The sequence below is a fragment of the Canis lupus genome, chromosome 6, assembly GCF_048164855.1.
Source record: "Canis lupus baileyi chromosome 6, mCanLup2.hap1, whole genome shotgun sequence".
Classification (NCBI taxonomy): Eukaryota; Metazoa; Chordata; class Mammalia; order Carnivora; family Canidae; genus Canis; species Canis lupus.
Genome location: NC_132843.1, coordinates 52,708,781 through 52,723,394, shown reverse-complemented (window position 1 = coordinate 52,723,394; position 14,614 = coordinate 52,708,781). Strand labels below are relative to the sequence as shown.

At 45.2% G+C, this 14,614-nt stretch overlaps 1 protein-coding gene across 10 annotated transcripts in view; it reads left to right on the top strand.

Moving 5' to 3' along the window:
- Window positions 1–14,614, top strand: part of SCYL3 (SCY1 like pseudokinase 3) — a 44,619-nt gene that overhangs the window by 17,524 nt on the left and 12,481 nt on the right. For 8 of the 10 annotated variants that reach the window (XM_072830541.1, XM_072830543.1, XM_072830548.1 and 5 more), the window contains 7 exons: window positions 593–706; window positions 2,579–2,635; window positions 3,830–3,932; window positions 5,128–5,239; window positions 7,282–7,359; window positions 9,669–9,808; window positions 11,127–11,311. In XM_072830541.1, the coding sequence (XP_072686642.1) occupies window positions 593–706; window positions 2,579–2,635; window positions 3,830–3,932; window positions 5,128–5,239; window positions 7,282–7,359; window positions 9,669–9,808; window positions 11,127–11,311 (789 nt within the window). The remainder of the gene's footprint in view (window positions 1–592; window positions 707–2,578; window positions 2,636–3,829; window positions 3,933–5,127; window positions 5,240–7,281; window positions 7,360–9,668; window positions 9,809–11,126; window positions 11,312–14,614) is intronic. The other 2 variants (XM_072830547.1, XM_072830546.1) reach the window with 2 other exon arrangements.

The following is a 14,614-nucleotide window of genomic DNA, read 5'->3' as shown; positions in this document are numbered from 1 at the left end:
GAGTTCATGATAGAATATAGGTGAGAAAGAATTTAGAGGAGAAAAGTAATACAATAACCTATGGAAGCAAAGATAAGCTTTTATCTTTGAAGGATGGAAGCAAACGATGCGGGTTTTAACTCAGTTGAAGAAACTTTCAGTTCTCCTGACACCCATAGAACCAATGATTTGAGCAAAGGAAAAGCCTTTCCAGTGTACTTTCCTGTACTTCAGCCTCATGATGCTGAAGCAGGCTTGTTCAGCCTGTCATTCCTGACATTTGTACCTTGATTCATTATTGCCACAACTGGGGCAACTTGTCATATCTTTTTTTTATGTTCAGTATTTAGTTTTTAATTTATTTTTAAAAATATTTTATTTATTTATTTGAGAGAGAGCACGAGCAGAGGGAGAGTCAGAGGCAGAGAGAGAAACAGGCTTCCCACTGAGCAGGGAGCCCAACTCAGGGCTCCATCCTAGGACCCCGGGATCATAACCTGAGCCGAAGGCATACGCTTCACCAATGGAGCCATCCAGGCGCCCCCGTATTTAGTTTTTTAAAACTCCTACTTCAAAAATTCTAGTGGCAGCCTCTTCCTGTTGTTTTTTCTAGGGACACCTAACACACAACAACGTGTGCTTGTCATCTGTGTTTGTGAGTGAAGATGGGCATTGGAAGCTGGGAGGAATGGAAACCGTGTGTAAAGTTCTACAGGCCACACCTGAGGTGAGCCACGGGATAGGCCCTCTATGGCCCTCGACTTTGAGAGCATTGTGGTAGGTGGTTCTTACCTAGAACCAATTTTCCTTCAGTGGTAGGGTGATCATAGACTTGGAAACTTGACTTTTTTGTCAGTGCTCACATTCACAGGGCACTAGGGATTTTACCCTTCAGAGGGGCCCTGGCCGTCATTTATTCCTGTCTCCTCATTTGGCAGCTGAGGCACTTGAGACTGAGAGGTAAAATGGCTCAGTTAACTTTTTAATCCAGTGTTCCTCCTGCTGTTCCTGTAGTACCCTGCCCTTAATGACTTCACTTAATGTTTAATATTAGAATTACCTTTACGTGTCTGTTTTCTTTCCCAGTGTTTGAGCTTCTTGAGAGTGTGAACATCTCGCACATGTATCTTTACATCTCTGCCTAGACTAGTGCCCGGCATGCATAGGTACTCACGAAATGTTCCTGAACAACCATCCACATTGTCCAAAGTTGTACATTGTGTCCTGTGAGCTGGAATCAGGATGCTCCCAGAGGGCTGTGTTGTTGCTGCCTCCATGCTTCTTAGTTGTCTGACTGGGATCTGCACATTTCCCTCCTAGCTTGATGCACTTAGTCTCTTTTGTTTCTTGTTTTCACCACTTTGCTGTTGCCACTAGACCTGGTCTCTCTAAAAAAACAAACAAAAAACCACAACCAGTCCCATCGTGGCAACCCCCCTGACATGGTGGCTCACTGACTTACCGACTCTGGCTGCTTTCCCCTGTTCTCTTGTGGGGCTCCCACATGTGAGCCATGCTGAATGTGCACCTTCCTGGGCTTTTCCACCATGAAGACGCTCCTCTGATTATTGCTGCCCCAGGCCATCCTTTTCTTCTCAGAATTCACCGTACATCTAATGAGTAGACCAGCATGTAGTTCATCCTGTGACTGATGTTCCAGGTTCTTTACCACAGCATCTAAGGCCCTCCACAGTCTCTTCCCTGGCCTCCCTTGAGCCTACCATACTTCGTCCGGTTACCAAGCTGCAGTCTGGCCCCACCCTGTTCCAGGCAGCTCTGCTGTGTTTTTGGATGTGGGGTCCTCCTGCTCTTCTTCCTTTGTGTGCCATTCTGTTGCTGGGAGGCCCGTCTTCCCCTGGGCTCTCTGGAACGTATAAGGTGAAGCTAAACTCTAAGATCTAGCAAGGTCTCTTTGTGAAGCCCTCCCCTGGGTATTCCCTACCCAACATAATTAGGCCCTCCTTCTGTGCTTCCATGGCACTTGGCACGTCACTGAAATTATTAGTTTACATTCTAGGTTGTGGGCACTTGGCTGGGGGCAGGGAATTTATCATAGTCCTTCTGTATTCCTTGGACCGTAAGTGGACATGGAAGCTCTTCAAAAATATTCTTTGAATCCGTGAATGAATGTCCTTGTTCTGTGGATGTCCTCTCTAGCTTATAAGGTCCTCCACTTTTGTATCTCATGTGGCAGCAAGCCTTCAGATTGACTTGATTCAGTTGGAAGGTTAACGATAGATTTGTTCTATGCTAGAAAAGCTTTTTATTGGGTAATAACTATGCAGGATGTATTCCTAATTGTTAGTATAAGGCAGTGAGATGCAGAGATGCCTATGAACAGCAGAGGGCGTCTTATGCCGGCTGGAGGGGACAGGCAAGGGTTCTAACCTGCCTTTTCTACCAAGCCTCGTGCCATGCCAGGTACTGTATTTACATTTTTTAACTAGCAAGGTTTTAAATTTGTCCATTTAACATGTGGCATTGGTTTGAAGGCTTCATTGCTGCTGTTCATTGCTGGTTGCTTCTGTAACTTGGTGTAAGAGATTGGTTCACCAAACCTATGTATGAATTATTTTCCTTGATTTATTTCTCTGTCTAGTTTCTGAGGAGTATTCAGTCAGTAAGAGACCCAGCATCTATCCCTCCTGAAGAGATGGTAAGATGATATACGTCAGCTGTAACGAAGGCTTCTTTGTGTAACTGAGTATGAAAAACTTAAACGACCTTTCGTCTACCCCTTCTTGCTTGGCTACATTGTGGATACCTCATAATGCCTTTGGCCATGACAGCTTCTCAGATTAATCTTATCACCACAGCAGGGAGCCTTTTTCTTGACAGTCCCGTTCCATTTTTGGTCGTACAGACTGCCATGACACTGTGTAAAGATAGAGGTATGGCAGGGTGAAGAGAGTTGGTTTTTCATACACATTTCATGGTCCTTATATTTTGCTGGAAGCCCTGAGAGCTGGGGAAGCCACAGCCCTAGCCCTTCTAGGGCTTCCCACAAGCCTTTCATCTACGTATTGGTGATCAGTTAGGATTCCGTGAGGTACAGAAGAGAGATTATTGGCATTAATAATCTTGTGTGACAAAGGTCCATCTACAAATTTCCCTACTAGGTTGATGAACCTTTCTATTCTGTTTTGTTTCTGGTCTTCACCACCAGGTACTGATGAAGAAAGATTGTATTTACCAGTAAATATGAAGGAAGTTGCTCCCTCTAAATTGTTTTAATAACTATTGTAAACAGTGATCCCTGAAGACATATTTAATATACTGTACAGGAAATACAAACCCAATTACAAATCTAAATATAGACATAATACTAGAAATAAATCATGTTGATCCAAATCAGTACTGTGTGTATGTACTAGTGTTTTTCAGACTGATTTGTAGGGTTTAAATCGAGTTAGAAGTTCTGACGAGCATTTTGAGAAAAGGAGTAAAAACGAAATATCACTAAGTACTGTAATAGTAAGGCTAGTAAGTATTGTTTTATGAAGTTTTTGTTTCCATTATGTGTGTATTTATACATATGTGTGTACAGTACTACTACCACTAAAAATAATAATAAAAATTTTTAAATCTGGGTTGCAGTCAAAAATATTTTTGAAAGCCATAGACATATCATATTTAGGCCTTTTATTTTCTTCTCACCCTTGTTTGATACTTTTAAATCTTTGATAAATTGCATTCACTCATAGTTTAGAAGCCTGTAAGCCAGTGTTTGGTACTATGTAGTTAGCTGTGAGTATCATAAATGCAAAAATGGGAGACAGTGCTGCAGAGAAAAATTAGACATGTTTTATTCGGCAGATTCTCAAGTTTTAATGATCTCTACTGCTTTTAGTCTCCAGAATTCACCACTCTGCCAGAGTCACATGGACATGCCCGTGATGCCTATGCGTTTGGGACATTGGTGGAAAGTTTGCTAACAATCTTAAGTGAACAGGGTGAGTCGGAGTTCTTCTACATCTACAGAATAAGTAAGAAAGTCATTCACAGCCTGTTCTGCATGGATTCAATGGACTGCAGTCTGTGATGATAGTTAGGAACCTGTTGCTTTCCAGGTAACCTGTGTAGGGCAGATCTTCAGAGCAGTGAGGAAGGAAGCTTTGATTTCTTTACTTTGCATAGTTAGAAGCATTTGAAGTAGGAGCCCCTCCGCTCTGACTGCAAGTATCACTGGCTACCTTTCTTATTAAGTGGTGTTGATAGGCTGGTCTAACGCCTCTGTTCCTTACTCAGCCAGCCGTGTAAATGAATGCTGTTACTGACTGACATGTGACAATCTGAAGGAAAGAGGAGGATTCAACATTTTTTATTAATCTAAGTCAAGCTTACCATTTATTTGCTCTTATTCTTTCCAAGTCCTTTTGATTTGTTTCTTCTGGATATAATGTACTCTTTACCTTTTCTTTGGTTGCCCCGGAAAGTCCAGGCTACTGAGCACGTGGTTTTCTTCTCTCTTTTGAGCTCTCCAGTGGCACACCTGGAGCCAGCCTCACTCTGCTCCTGCCACTCGAGGCCTCTAGGTGCCTGCCTGCCGCTGGGACTGGTGCTTACCGCGTGAGGCCCTCGCTGGCCTGGCTCGGGCTTGCACTTGGCCCAAGCTTCTTTCAGTTCTCATGGGGTTTCTTTTACTAGGTGCCTGCAGGGTTCTGAAGTTACAAGCATCATTCAGCTGCTGGCTCTAAATTGTCTCAGCCTGAATACTCCCTTAGGGTCAGGAAGCCTCCCTTGTGGGGAACGAACTCACTACTCCACTGTGTCTGGAATGGTGGCAATTATGTACCATCCTTGGAAGATGAGAGAATACAGCCACTCAGAAAACATTTCCTGTTCTGTGGAGGGGAACCCTGGTGGGAAAGGCCCACAGACCTGCCCTGTTAGACATTCTTCCGGCCTGAGCTGCATTAAAGTGCCAGCCAGGGAGCAAGGTTGGGGGGTTGGCTGTGTCGGCAGATCAGTTTTCCTCACCTGCCGGAGGAGTCTGGCTTCAGGCAAGCAGGAAGCTGGTTAGCAACAGCCAGGGCTTTGTTTGTTTGGGCTTTTACAGGTTGGTTTTTGCTCTCGTCAGTCTCCAGCTATAGAGGTCCTGGAAAGAGGGAGAAGGCATTGGAAACTAACTGTAGCTCTGGATTTCAGTTTCAGCGGATGTTCTCTCCAGCTTCCAACAGACCTTGCACTCAACCCTGCTGAATCCTATTCCAAACCGTCGGCCAGCGCTCTGCACCTTACTGTCCCATGACTTCTTCAGGTGAGGGAGTCTGGTGGGCCTTGCAGACCCTCCCACTGCCTCTGGCCTGCTCTCCGACCTGTGCTCTGCCCTGGGGCTCAGGGGCTCCGACACACGGCCCCTTCTGTTGTTGCTGTTCATTGTCAGGAGAGGTTAAATCACGTCCATGTGGGAAAATAGAGGGTGAGATTGGGCTGCCTCTCAGGTTCCTATCACAGGAAGTTTGAGAAATCTTTAACTGTGGTGAAGGTTTGAGTCTAAAGTTACAACCAGGTCCCCTTAGGACTTCTGATGGAGAAGAAGCTAGGCTGTGTCCAGCGGTTTGCGGTTGTCAGGTAATTGAGAAACTCCCCTGCCATCATGTTATTGATATGAATTGTTACTGTTGAAATTTTTTCTTGTTGGGGGAACGGAGCTCATTTTTCTTCAGGCCGAAGATTGTCTTCTTGGTTTAGTAATTCGTGATGGACGAGCACAGAGGTCGATTTAAAGGGAGGGCACGACAAAATGTTAATACTGTCACTGGATTCAGAGATGTTTCTGAACCTCTCTTCAAGGTCAGTTTTAATGATGCATCCTCCTCCTCCTTTCCATGACTCACAGGTTAACTTCATGGTCGCAACTTTTATTAGCAAAATTGACATTATGTCCATTTTGAAACTAAAGATCCTTATGTGTTTGCAGTTGGAGGGCCTGAGAAAAACCAGAGTGAGGGGAAAGCTGATGTTATCCTCAGAGGGGGTGAATTACCTCCAGGGTGGAGCTAGAGGCCATATTAAAAAGGGCAGAGGGGTCATTACACTAAATTTATTAGAATTTTGTGTTTCAGAGAAACTGTTTGAAACCTTTCCCATTACAAGTCACTTTATTTACCTTGATATAAGGCACTTTATTTACCTTGATATAAGGCCTCTACAAAGAATAGTCCTTTACTGCAAGTAGATTCTCTCATCGCTGTGTGATAAGAGTTCTTTAGTGATAATTGTATTTTAAGTAGAGATGGGAGAGAAAGCTAAAACACACACTGTTTCCCCCTTCCTGAACTCTGGGTTAGACGTGAGACGAGAACCTGGCCAGAGAGAGCAGGAGAAGCCGGGTTGGCATCTCTTGCTGAGGCAGCCGAGCCAGCTTGATGAGTCTTCAGTTAAGACTTTTGTGCTTTTGGGGATCCCTGGGTGGCGCAGCGGTTTGGCGCCTGCCTTTGGTCCAGGGCGCAATTATGGAGACCCGGGATCGAGTCCCACGTCGGGCTTCCGGTACGTGGAGCCTGCTTCTCCCTCTGCCTGTGTCTCTGCCTCTCTCTCTCTCTCTCTGTGTGTGACTATCGTAGATTAAAAAAAAAAAAAAAAAAAAAAGACTTTTGTGCTTTTTCTCTGCTGCTAAGCCAGAGTTTGGAAAGGGGTGTGGATGTAAGATGTGGCGACCCCGGGACAGGAAGCTGGTGAGGCTGAACACGGCAGTGTCCATCCCAGGCCCAGTAGCCTTGTCCTGAGGGATAGGGGAATGGGAGCAGACTCGGGGACCCTGTGGGGAGCCCACAGCCTCTCACCCTCCTCCCTACCGGGTTGAGAAAATGGCCTCCCCGCTTCAGGCAGGAGTGATGGGAAGGCTCCTGTGATTGGCACACGAGATGCCTCCCCCCCAGCCCTCTCGTAGTTCTCACTCCACCATAGCAGACTAGAGATTCAGCAACTGTTGCAGTGCTTGATCACCTCAGTACCATCGCTCTCAGGACAGTTCATTTCACCACATCTGTTGCAACAGAAGTTCAGATGCCTCTGATTGCTCAAACCACCGAGTCTATGGGTGTTTGCACACCATGTGTGCTGAAGCCTGTATCCTTTTCACAGATCTCTTTGCTGTTCTTAAAATGCTGGATTCTTCACGGGCTGGTTCAGAGCCCCTGCCTCATGAGCTATGTAGTTTAAATTATGTCTTCTAAGTGGCACAGGACATTGTTTCCTTGAAGACTTACGTAGTGTGGTCTGTGGTTATTGCTTCTGTGTTTAACATGCCTTCTGTAATCTATTGTCCTTTATATTTTTTTTCTCTTTGGCATTTAGGAATGATTTTCTAGAAGTTGTGAATTTCTTGAAAAGTTTAACATTGAAGAGTGAAGAGGAGAAAACTGAATTCTTCAAGTAAGTTCAGAAAGTTAAAGGCTTAAAATTCAGTAACGTGGGGATCCCTGGGTGGCGCAGCGGTTTAGAGCCTGCCTTTGGCCCAGGGTGCGATCCTGGAGACCTGGGATCGAATCCCATGTCAGGCTCCCGGTGCATGGAGCTTGCTTCTCCCTCTGCCTATGTCTCTGCCTCTCTCTCTCTCTCTCTCTCTCTCTCTCTCTCTGTGTGACTATCATAAATAAATAAAAATTAAAAAAAAAAAATTCAGTAACGTGGACTAAGTCTGTGTCATCACTTCAGGTATTATAGAGAGAGGACTTAAGACATTTTATTTCTTGGACCAAGTTTATCAGACATTTCCTATGTGCTGGCTTTCTGCTAGGCCCTGGGTTGGAGGGAGGGTTCTGGTGGAGAAGCATACAGACTGGTAGTCCTTAAATGGTGATAGAGCTTGTAGGCGGCATTCTGAGACCCCCGAGGATGAAGGAGGCAGTGGTTGGAGAAGAAGTATTCTAGGCAGAGGGGCAGCATGTATGAATGTGCAAGTCAGAGCACGGTGCATCCTGTGTGTGGCACAACTAGCAGCTAGGTTCTAGTGGAGTGCAATCTCCAGGGCAGGGTTGGGTGAGAGACACCCTCAGGTAGGGTGGTGAGGAGCATTGACACTGTTCATAAGCAGTGGGCTTCAGGCATCGAAACTGTGGAAGTCATGGAAGCAGGCTATGAGATGGTTAAATCTCCTGAAGCAGATCACTCTGTTGTCTCTGGGGAGCACAGATTTATTTCTCATGGGACTTGGATGTTGGTAGACCATGGCGGGCCTCAAGTGAGGTCAAGATAGATAAGAAGTACTCACAACATCAAATTGGCAGGTCCTTAATGATTATCACCAAGAGCATGAGAGGATCCTGGAGGAGAGGCCCTAATGCACAGGGATTGGGAGGAGTTTGGGATCAGGCTATCTCTGTGCCATGTGTGGAGCTATAGGTGGAGATATGTGTGGGCATTTGGCCAGATGGATCTGAGGCCCAAGAGAGACATCTGCAACTGACAAGCCAGCAGTGAGGATTGGGGTGGAGGAGCTTGCAGTTGGTAACAGTTTCTCAGAGAAAGCAAGGACATGGGGAAGACCATGTGCTCAGATTGTAACCTGGGGAACCCACCCAACCTTGTAAGGGGGTGGCTGAGAAGTGAGACAAAGCAATGATGGTTAGAGGAACTTCACAGAATGCCCAGAAGCCTGGGGAAGGTGGGGGGATGCCTGGTCACCGAGGAGTTCAGGGAGCACGGGCAGCCTTCTCTGAAGGGGAGCCAGGCCACAGTGAGTACAGAAGTGAACAGAAGGTGAGAAAGTAGACATTGGATAAAACCTCCTGAGGCTTCAGAGAAGAGAGAACAGACAGTAGCTGGAGAGGGGAGTGGAGATGGGAAGGACATTTTTAAGGGTGGAAGAGATGTGAGTACGTCTGTAGGCTAAGGGAGTAGGGCTCATGGAAGATAGCAGTCCTGGAAGAGGATGGGTGAAGGGTGATGGCTGCATGGAAGGCAGTTGGAAGAAAGAGGAGGCCCTGGGACCCTTGGGACCTAGGGAGGAAGCAGGAGTGAATATGTAGACCTGTTTGTTCACAGTGGCCTGTTTCCTCATGTGGTTAGAGGCAGGACTTCTAACGGTGATAGTGAGAGTTTACTACTGTTGCTCCCTAATATCTGGGTCCCTCTTTTTTTTTTTTTTTCAAGATTTTTTTTTTTGAGAGAGGGAGACAGAGAGCAGGGGACAAAGCAGAGGTTGAGAGAGAGAGAGAATCCCAAGCAGACTCTCATGAACATGGAGCCCAACATGGAGCTTGATTCCACGACCCCAAGATCATGACCTGAGCCAGAATCAAGAGTCAGCCGCTTACTGAGCCACAGAGCGCCCCAAATTATCTGTGTGTTAACAGAGTGCTCTTACATGTGTTATTTTAGAAAGTTTAGTAACAAAAGCTTTTTTGTTGTTGTTCACTGTGGAAACTCTACATAATCTACTATCCTCCATGTTTTTTTTAATTTGAAGAAAGTCCTTTTTATTGGGTAGGAAGCCTCTGGCTTATTGGGGAAAGGATTGCAACCTTTCATAGCTCAGATCAGAGCTTGTATATATGCCGGCAGCCTTGTCTCACCCTCTGCATTTCTCCTAAAAACCTCGGACCTCCCTGTGCACTTTTCCTGGCCACAGTGCATAGTGCTTCACTCTGACAGAAGTAGGAGAGAGCTGTATGTCTGAAGTGTACAAGGGAGTGGATCCGATGTCACAGCCAGGTTCCCAGGTTCTTCTTCTTTGCCCTCAGATTCCTGCTGGACAGAGTCAGCTGCTTGTCAGAGGAGTTAATAGCCTCACGGTTGGTGCCTCTTCTGCTTAATCAGTTGGTGTTTGCAGAGCCAGTCGCTGTGAAGAGTTTTCTTCCTCACTTGCTCGGCCCCAAAAAAGGTGAATTTTTTTCAAAGGATTATTGGGTATTAAGGAGTTTGGGCATTACTAGTCTTTATTTGAGCAGACTGAGATTACTACCTGGTATAAGTAGAGAATGTCTCTAAAAATAGCTATTGGCCTATGAGGTGATCATTTTGACTAAAACCTGGGTACAAGAGCCCATGAGGTAAATAAGGAGCATCTCCTGGAGAGTCAAATTTACCGTAGAAGGGTAGTATATTGAAAAAGTCCACACACACGTAAGATTAGAATAGGAGATGCACGTGGAGTTTTAAGGTAAGGCATACATCGTCATAGGACTTTTGCATTTGCAGTTAGGCCTGTGCCTTCTGACTTCCCAGGAGCAACCCATTTATTTTGTATTTTCAGTGGAAAGATTGAAAAGCATGGAGATCACTTTCCTACTTGGAGCTTCCGTTTTTTCTGAATGTGAAATGAGGTTATTATTCTAATACCCTGTTAAGTGCTGCAGATGGTAACATATACCAGGTTAGAGAATACAGCATTAACTCAGTTCTATAGAATTTTTTGTTAGGTAGAATTCTGTTTCAGAATTTATTAAAAGATCTCAATCCAAGAAAGTAGCATTATAGGTAATTATTTTACAATGTAGAATATTTTTATATCTTTTGTCATTCTCTGAGGTGTTTTTTGTTGTTGTTGTTGTTTTCCCCAATTGTATAGTTGACACACAGTGTTACATTAGCTTCAGATGTGCAGCATACTGATTGGCCAGTCCCCGAATTTTTCTTTATAGCTCTGACATTTTGTTGCTCAGTAGACCTTAGATGGGGGTGTGCTTCTGAATCACCTGGGGAACTTTTTAAAAATTTGCTATAAGACTGATTCACTGGTCCCCAAATGACGATGATGGGTGTCTCTGATAACCACTGCCATAACTAGCAGGAAGAGATGACCACCCAGCGTCAAGTCCTGTTGTGACATTTAACACCTCCTGGTTTTGCAGATAAAATGCAACAGCAATAATGATCTAATTTAGTTAATGAAATTCCGCATTAAGTGGAAACATATAAAAAGTTACTGATTCCGGAACCTATTAAAATAGAAGCTTTTTTGTTACTGATGAAGTCTGATAGACCATTTCAAAAATATTTCTACAATTAAGATAATTGAGCCTTGAGTGATTTGGGTCAACGACAAAGGTTCCCTTTGGTTTGGGGCCCCTAAGAATTTAGAAGAGTACTTAGAATGTGTGTGCAGTTGAGGGCTCAGTTTATAAATTATCCTTTGTGCTCCCTTCACGGAAATGACAGTGTTCTTTTTTATCTCTAACCACCTGTGATCTGGGGGATAGACAGTGCACGGGGACAGACCCCCTGTCTACTGTCACCGGCCCTGTTCCAGTCACGGGTCATCCCGGTGCTGCTGCAGCTGTTTGAGGTTCACGAGGAACATGTGCGGATGGTGCTCCTGTCCCACCTGGAGGCCTACGTGGAGCACTTCACTCAGGAGCAGCTGAAGAAAGTCATCTTGCCACAGGTTAGAGGCGGGCGCTGCACAGGCCATCTGGAGTGTGGCGAGGAGTGGTGGGTGCAGCAGGCACTAGTCACTTGGGGCCCAAAGGAAGGCGGGGGTTTTGGAGCATGGATATTGTTGCTTCGGAGGCTCTCAGGCAGCGGTTGGGTTTCAAAGCTACTGGGATTCAGAGGGCTCAAGTTCAGCTTGCATTTCCATTCACATAGGCAGATTTGCTGAACTAACATATCTGGTCTTAACCCAGGAAAAATTGTTATTCTGTTTGCTAATTCTTTGGGGAAGAAGAACAGGAGTCCTTTGTGGATGCTTTGTGACATAAACCGCAAGTGTCCATAATTATATACCATAAGATAATTAGGTTCTAACCAAGAGGAGCATGAAATCATTCCTACCAGTGGTCCCCCGCCTGTTGATCAGCTGCTCGGGGGCTCCAGGTTTGCGCTGGATTACTGTGGCTGATGGAAAAAATTACCACAACTGGCCTGGCTGAAAACGATAGAAATCTCTTCTCTTCTGGTTCTGGAAATCATGGTGTCAGTGGGACTGTGCTTCCTCTGAAGGCTGTAGGGGAGGGTCCTTCCTTGCCTTTGTTCCCAGCTTTCTGGTAGCTCCCAGCAGTTCTTGACGTTTCTTGGCTTGTAACTGTGTCATGCCGATCTGCCTCTGTTGTCATGTGGCCTTTTTCCTCCGTGTCTTCACTTGGCCTTTTTAAAAAGACACAAGTCATTGGATTCAGAGCCCACCTTTACCCAGTGCAACCTCATTTTAAGTTCGCATTCCAGGTGGACATGATTTTTTAGGAGACAGTCTTCTAAAGTACAAGATTTTAAAAGGTTTTGTCAGCCCTGTGATATCTTTCAGGTAATTTGTTTTCCTGAGATTAATTTATTTTGCACATTATTCGTAAGGCCTGGTTTCCTGCCAGGTCTTTTGTTTAGGCCCTGGGACTGTAGGCGTATAGAATGTCCCTTGCTTTCAGGGAGCTAAGAGGTAGGAGAGAGACGGGTTTGTTGCTGTTGCTATATAACACCCCCCCTCCCCCCGCCCCCCCCCCCCCCCAGTGCCTTAGTGCCTTAAGACAACAGTCATTTTTGTCTCACAATTCTTTGGACTGACTGGGCACAGTTTGGGGATTCTGTGATTCCAAGTAACATCAGCTGATGAGCTGTCCCTTGGCACGCTGGAGGGGATGGCTGAAAGGCTGAGCTGGGCCAGGCTCCACTCTCCATGTAGTCTCAGGATATGTCAGGGCCTCTGTTCCCCTTTGTCCCATCTCTAACAGGGTGGTGGACATCTTGCATGGCTGCCCAGGACTACCAGAAGCACTAGAGTGGCCTTCCTAAGGCACAGGTTAAGAATAGATGGTGTCACCTCCATTACATTCTCTTGGTTTGAGGGAGTCGTAAAGTCAGCCCAGGTTAAGTGTTGGTTTACACAAGTGCATGGATATTGGGAGACCCGGGGCGGGGGGGCTGGCTTTAGGGCCAAGCAAACCCAACGTAGCACTTTGTAAACACATCTGCAGCAGTAATGTAAACACATCTGCAGCAGTAATGTTATTCTGATGTTGTGTGTCTAAAGGGGTAGAAGAGGGACAGAGCACTCCCCCCACAATCGAGTTCTCATAGGTCTCAGAATTGGCACTGAGCCGAGCTCAAAGAATGACTCGTTGTCAGCGTGTGAAAGACTATGAAGCCTCTCCTCTGTAGGGGAATAACTTGGCCAATTTTTAAAAAAGATTTTATTTATTTTAGAGAGAGCACGTGAGCAGGAAGGGGCAGGGAGAGAGAATCTGAAGCAGACTCCATACTGAGTGTGGTACCTGATGCGGGTCTCAATCCCACAACTGTGAGGCCATGCCCTGAGCCAAAACCAGTCAACCGACTGTGCCACCCAGGCACAGACCAAAACTTCTGAGACCTGCATGTGGCTGTCTTAGTTGAGTTTCTTTAGGTTGCAAGGAACTGAAACCCACTTAAGTGAAAGCAAAACAAGAGGCTTTAATAAAAAGATGTCAGGACCACCTTACATGGAAATCAAGTGCAGATGGGACTCAGCCATATGGTCTTCGTTTCTTTCCTTTCTCTTTTTATCTGTCCCCACTTTTGACTTAACACAGACCAATTTCATTGATGGGCATGTACACATGGCCAAACATGGTTGTCCCCGTAGCTTTCAAGTTCATTGTTCTCATTTTAGCAAGCCATATTGGTGTCTTTACCTTCCAGTTATTGCTGGAAAGAGATCTCAGTTGGCTCAGTTTGGGCCAGATGTTATGTGCATCAGATATTAAGAGAGTTTTCCAAGACCTGTCCTTTTGCGTGTGTAAAGCTGGGAACATAAGCATGAGAGCCTGGATGAGTGATTCTGAGTGTGCTCAGTGGAACACTGCCAGCTCGAGAACTGTGTTTATGGTCCTGAAATGATATGAATACAGATAAGGAGAGTGAACATTTAAAACATTTTTCAACTGGGATATAATTTACATATAACGTTAGTTTTAAGTGTACCACATGATTTAGTACTTGTATATATTTGTAAACTGATCACCCCAGTAAGACTTGTTGATATCTGTCACCATACATAGTTTATAAAATTCTTTTTTTTAATAACTTTTAAGACTTACATTCTTTGCAACTTTATGCAGTAAAGTAATATTAGTGATAGTCACCATGCTGTATATTACATCCCCATGACTTTTTTTAAGATTTTTATTTATTTATTTGAAAGAGCACAAGCGAGGGGAGGAATAGAGGTAGAGGGCTCCCCACTGAGCAAGGAGACTGACATGGGGCTCGATCCCAGTGCCCTGATGAGATCATGACTTGAGTGGAAGGCAGATGCTTAACCAACTGAGCCACCCAGGTGCCCCTGACTTTTTTTTTTTTTCTTTTAAGATATATTTACTTGAGAGAGAGAGTGCAAGCACACAGGAGGAGTAGAAGGAGAGGAAAATTCTAGTAACTCTGTGCTGAGCGAGGAGCCCAGCACAGGGCTCGATCCTGTAGCCTGAGCCAAAACCAAGACATTTAACTGACAGTGCCACCCAGAGACCCCTGACTTATTTACTTTATAACTGGAAATTTGTACCTTTTGACCTCTTCACCCATTCTGCCCTCTCCTCACCATCCTCTTTCCCACCTCTGGCACCACCAGTCTGTTGTATGAGCTTTTGTTCCTTATTTTTTCTATTATTATTATTATTATTATTTTAAATTTTTAATTTTGGGGGGCGCCTCGATGGCTCAGATGATTAAGCATCTGCCTTCGGCTCAGGTCCTGATCTCAGGGTCTGGGATTGAGCCT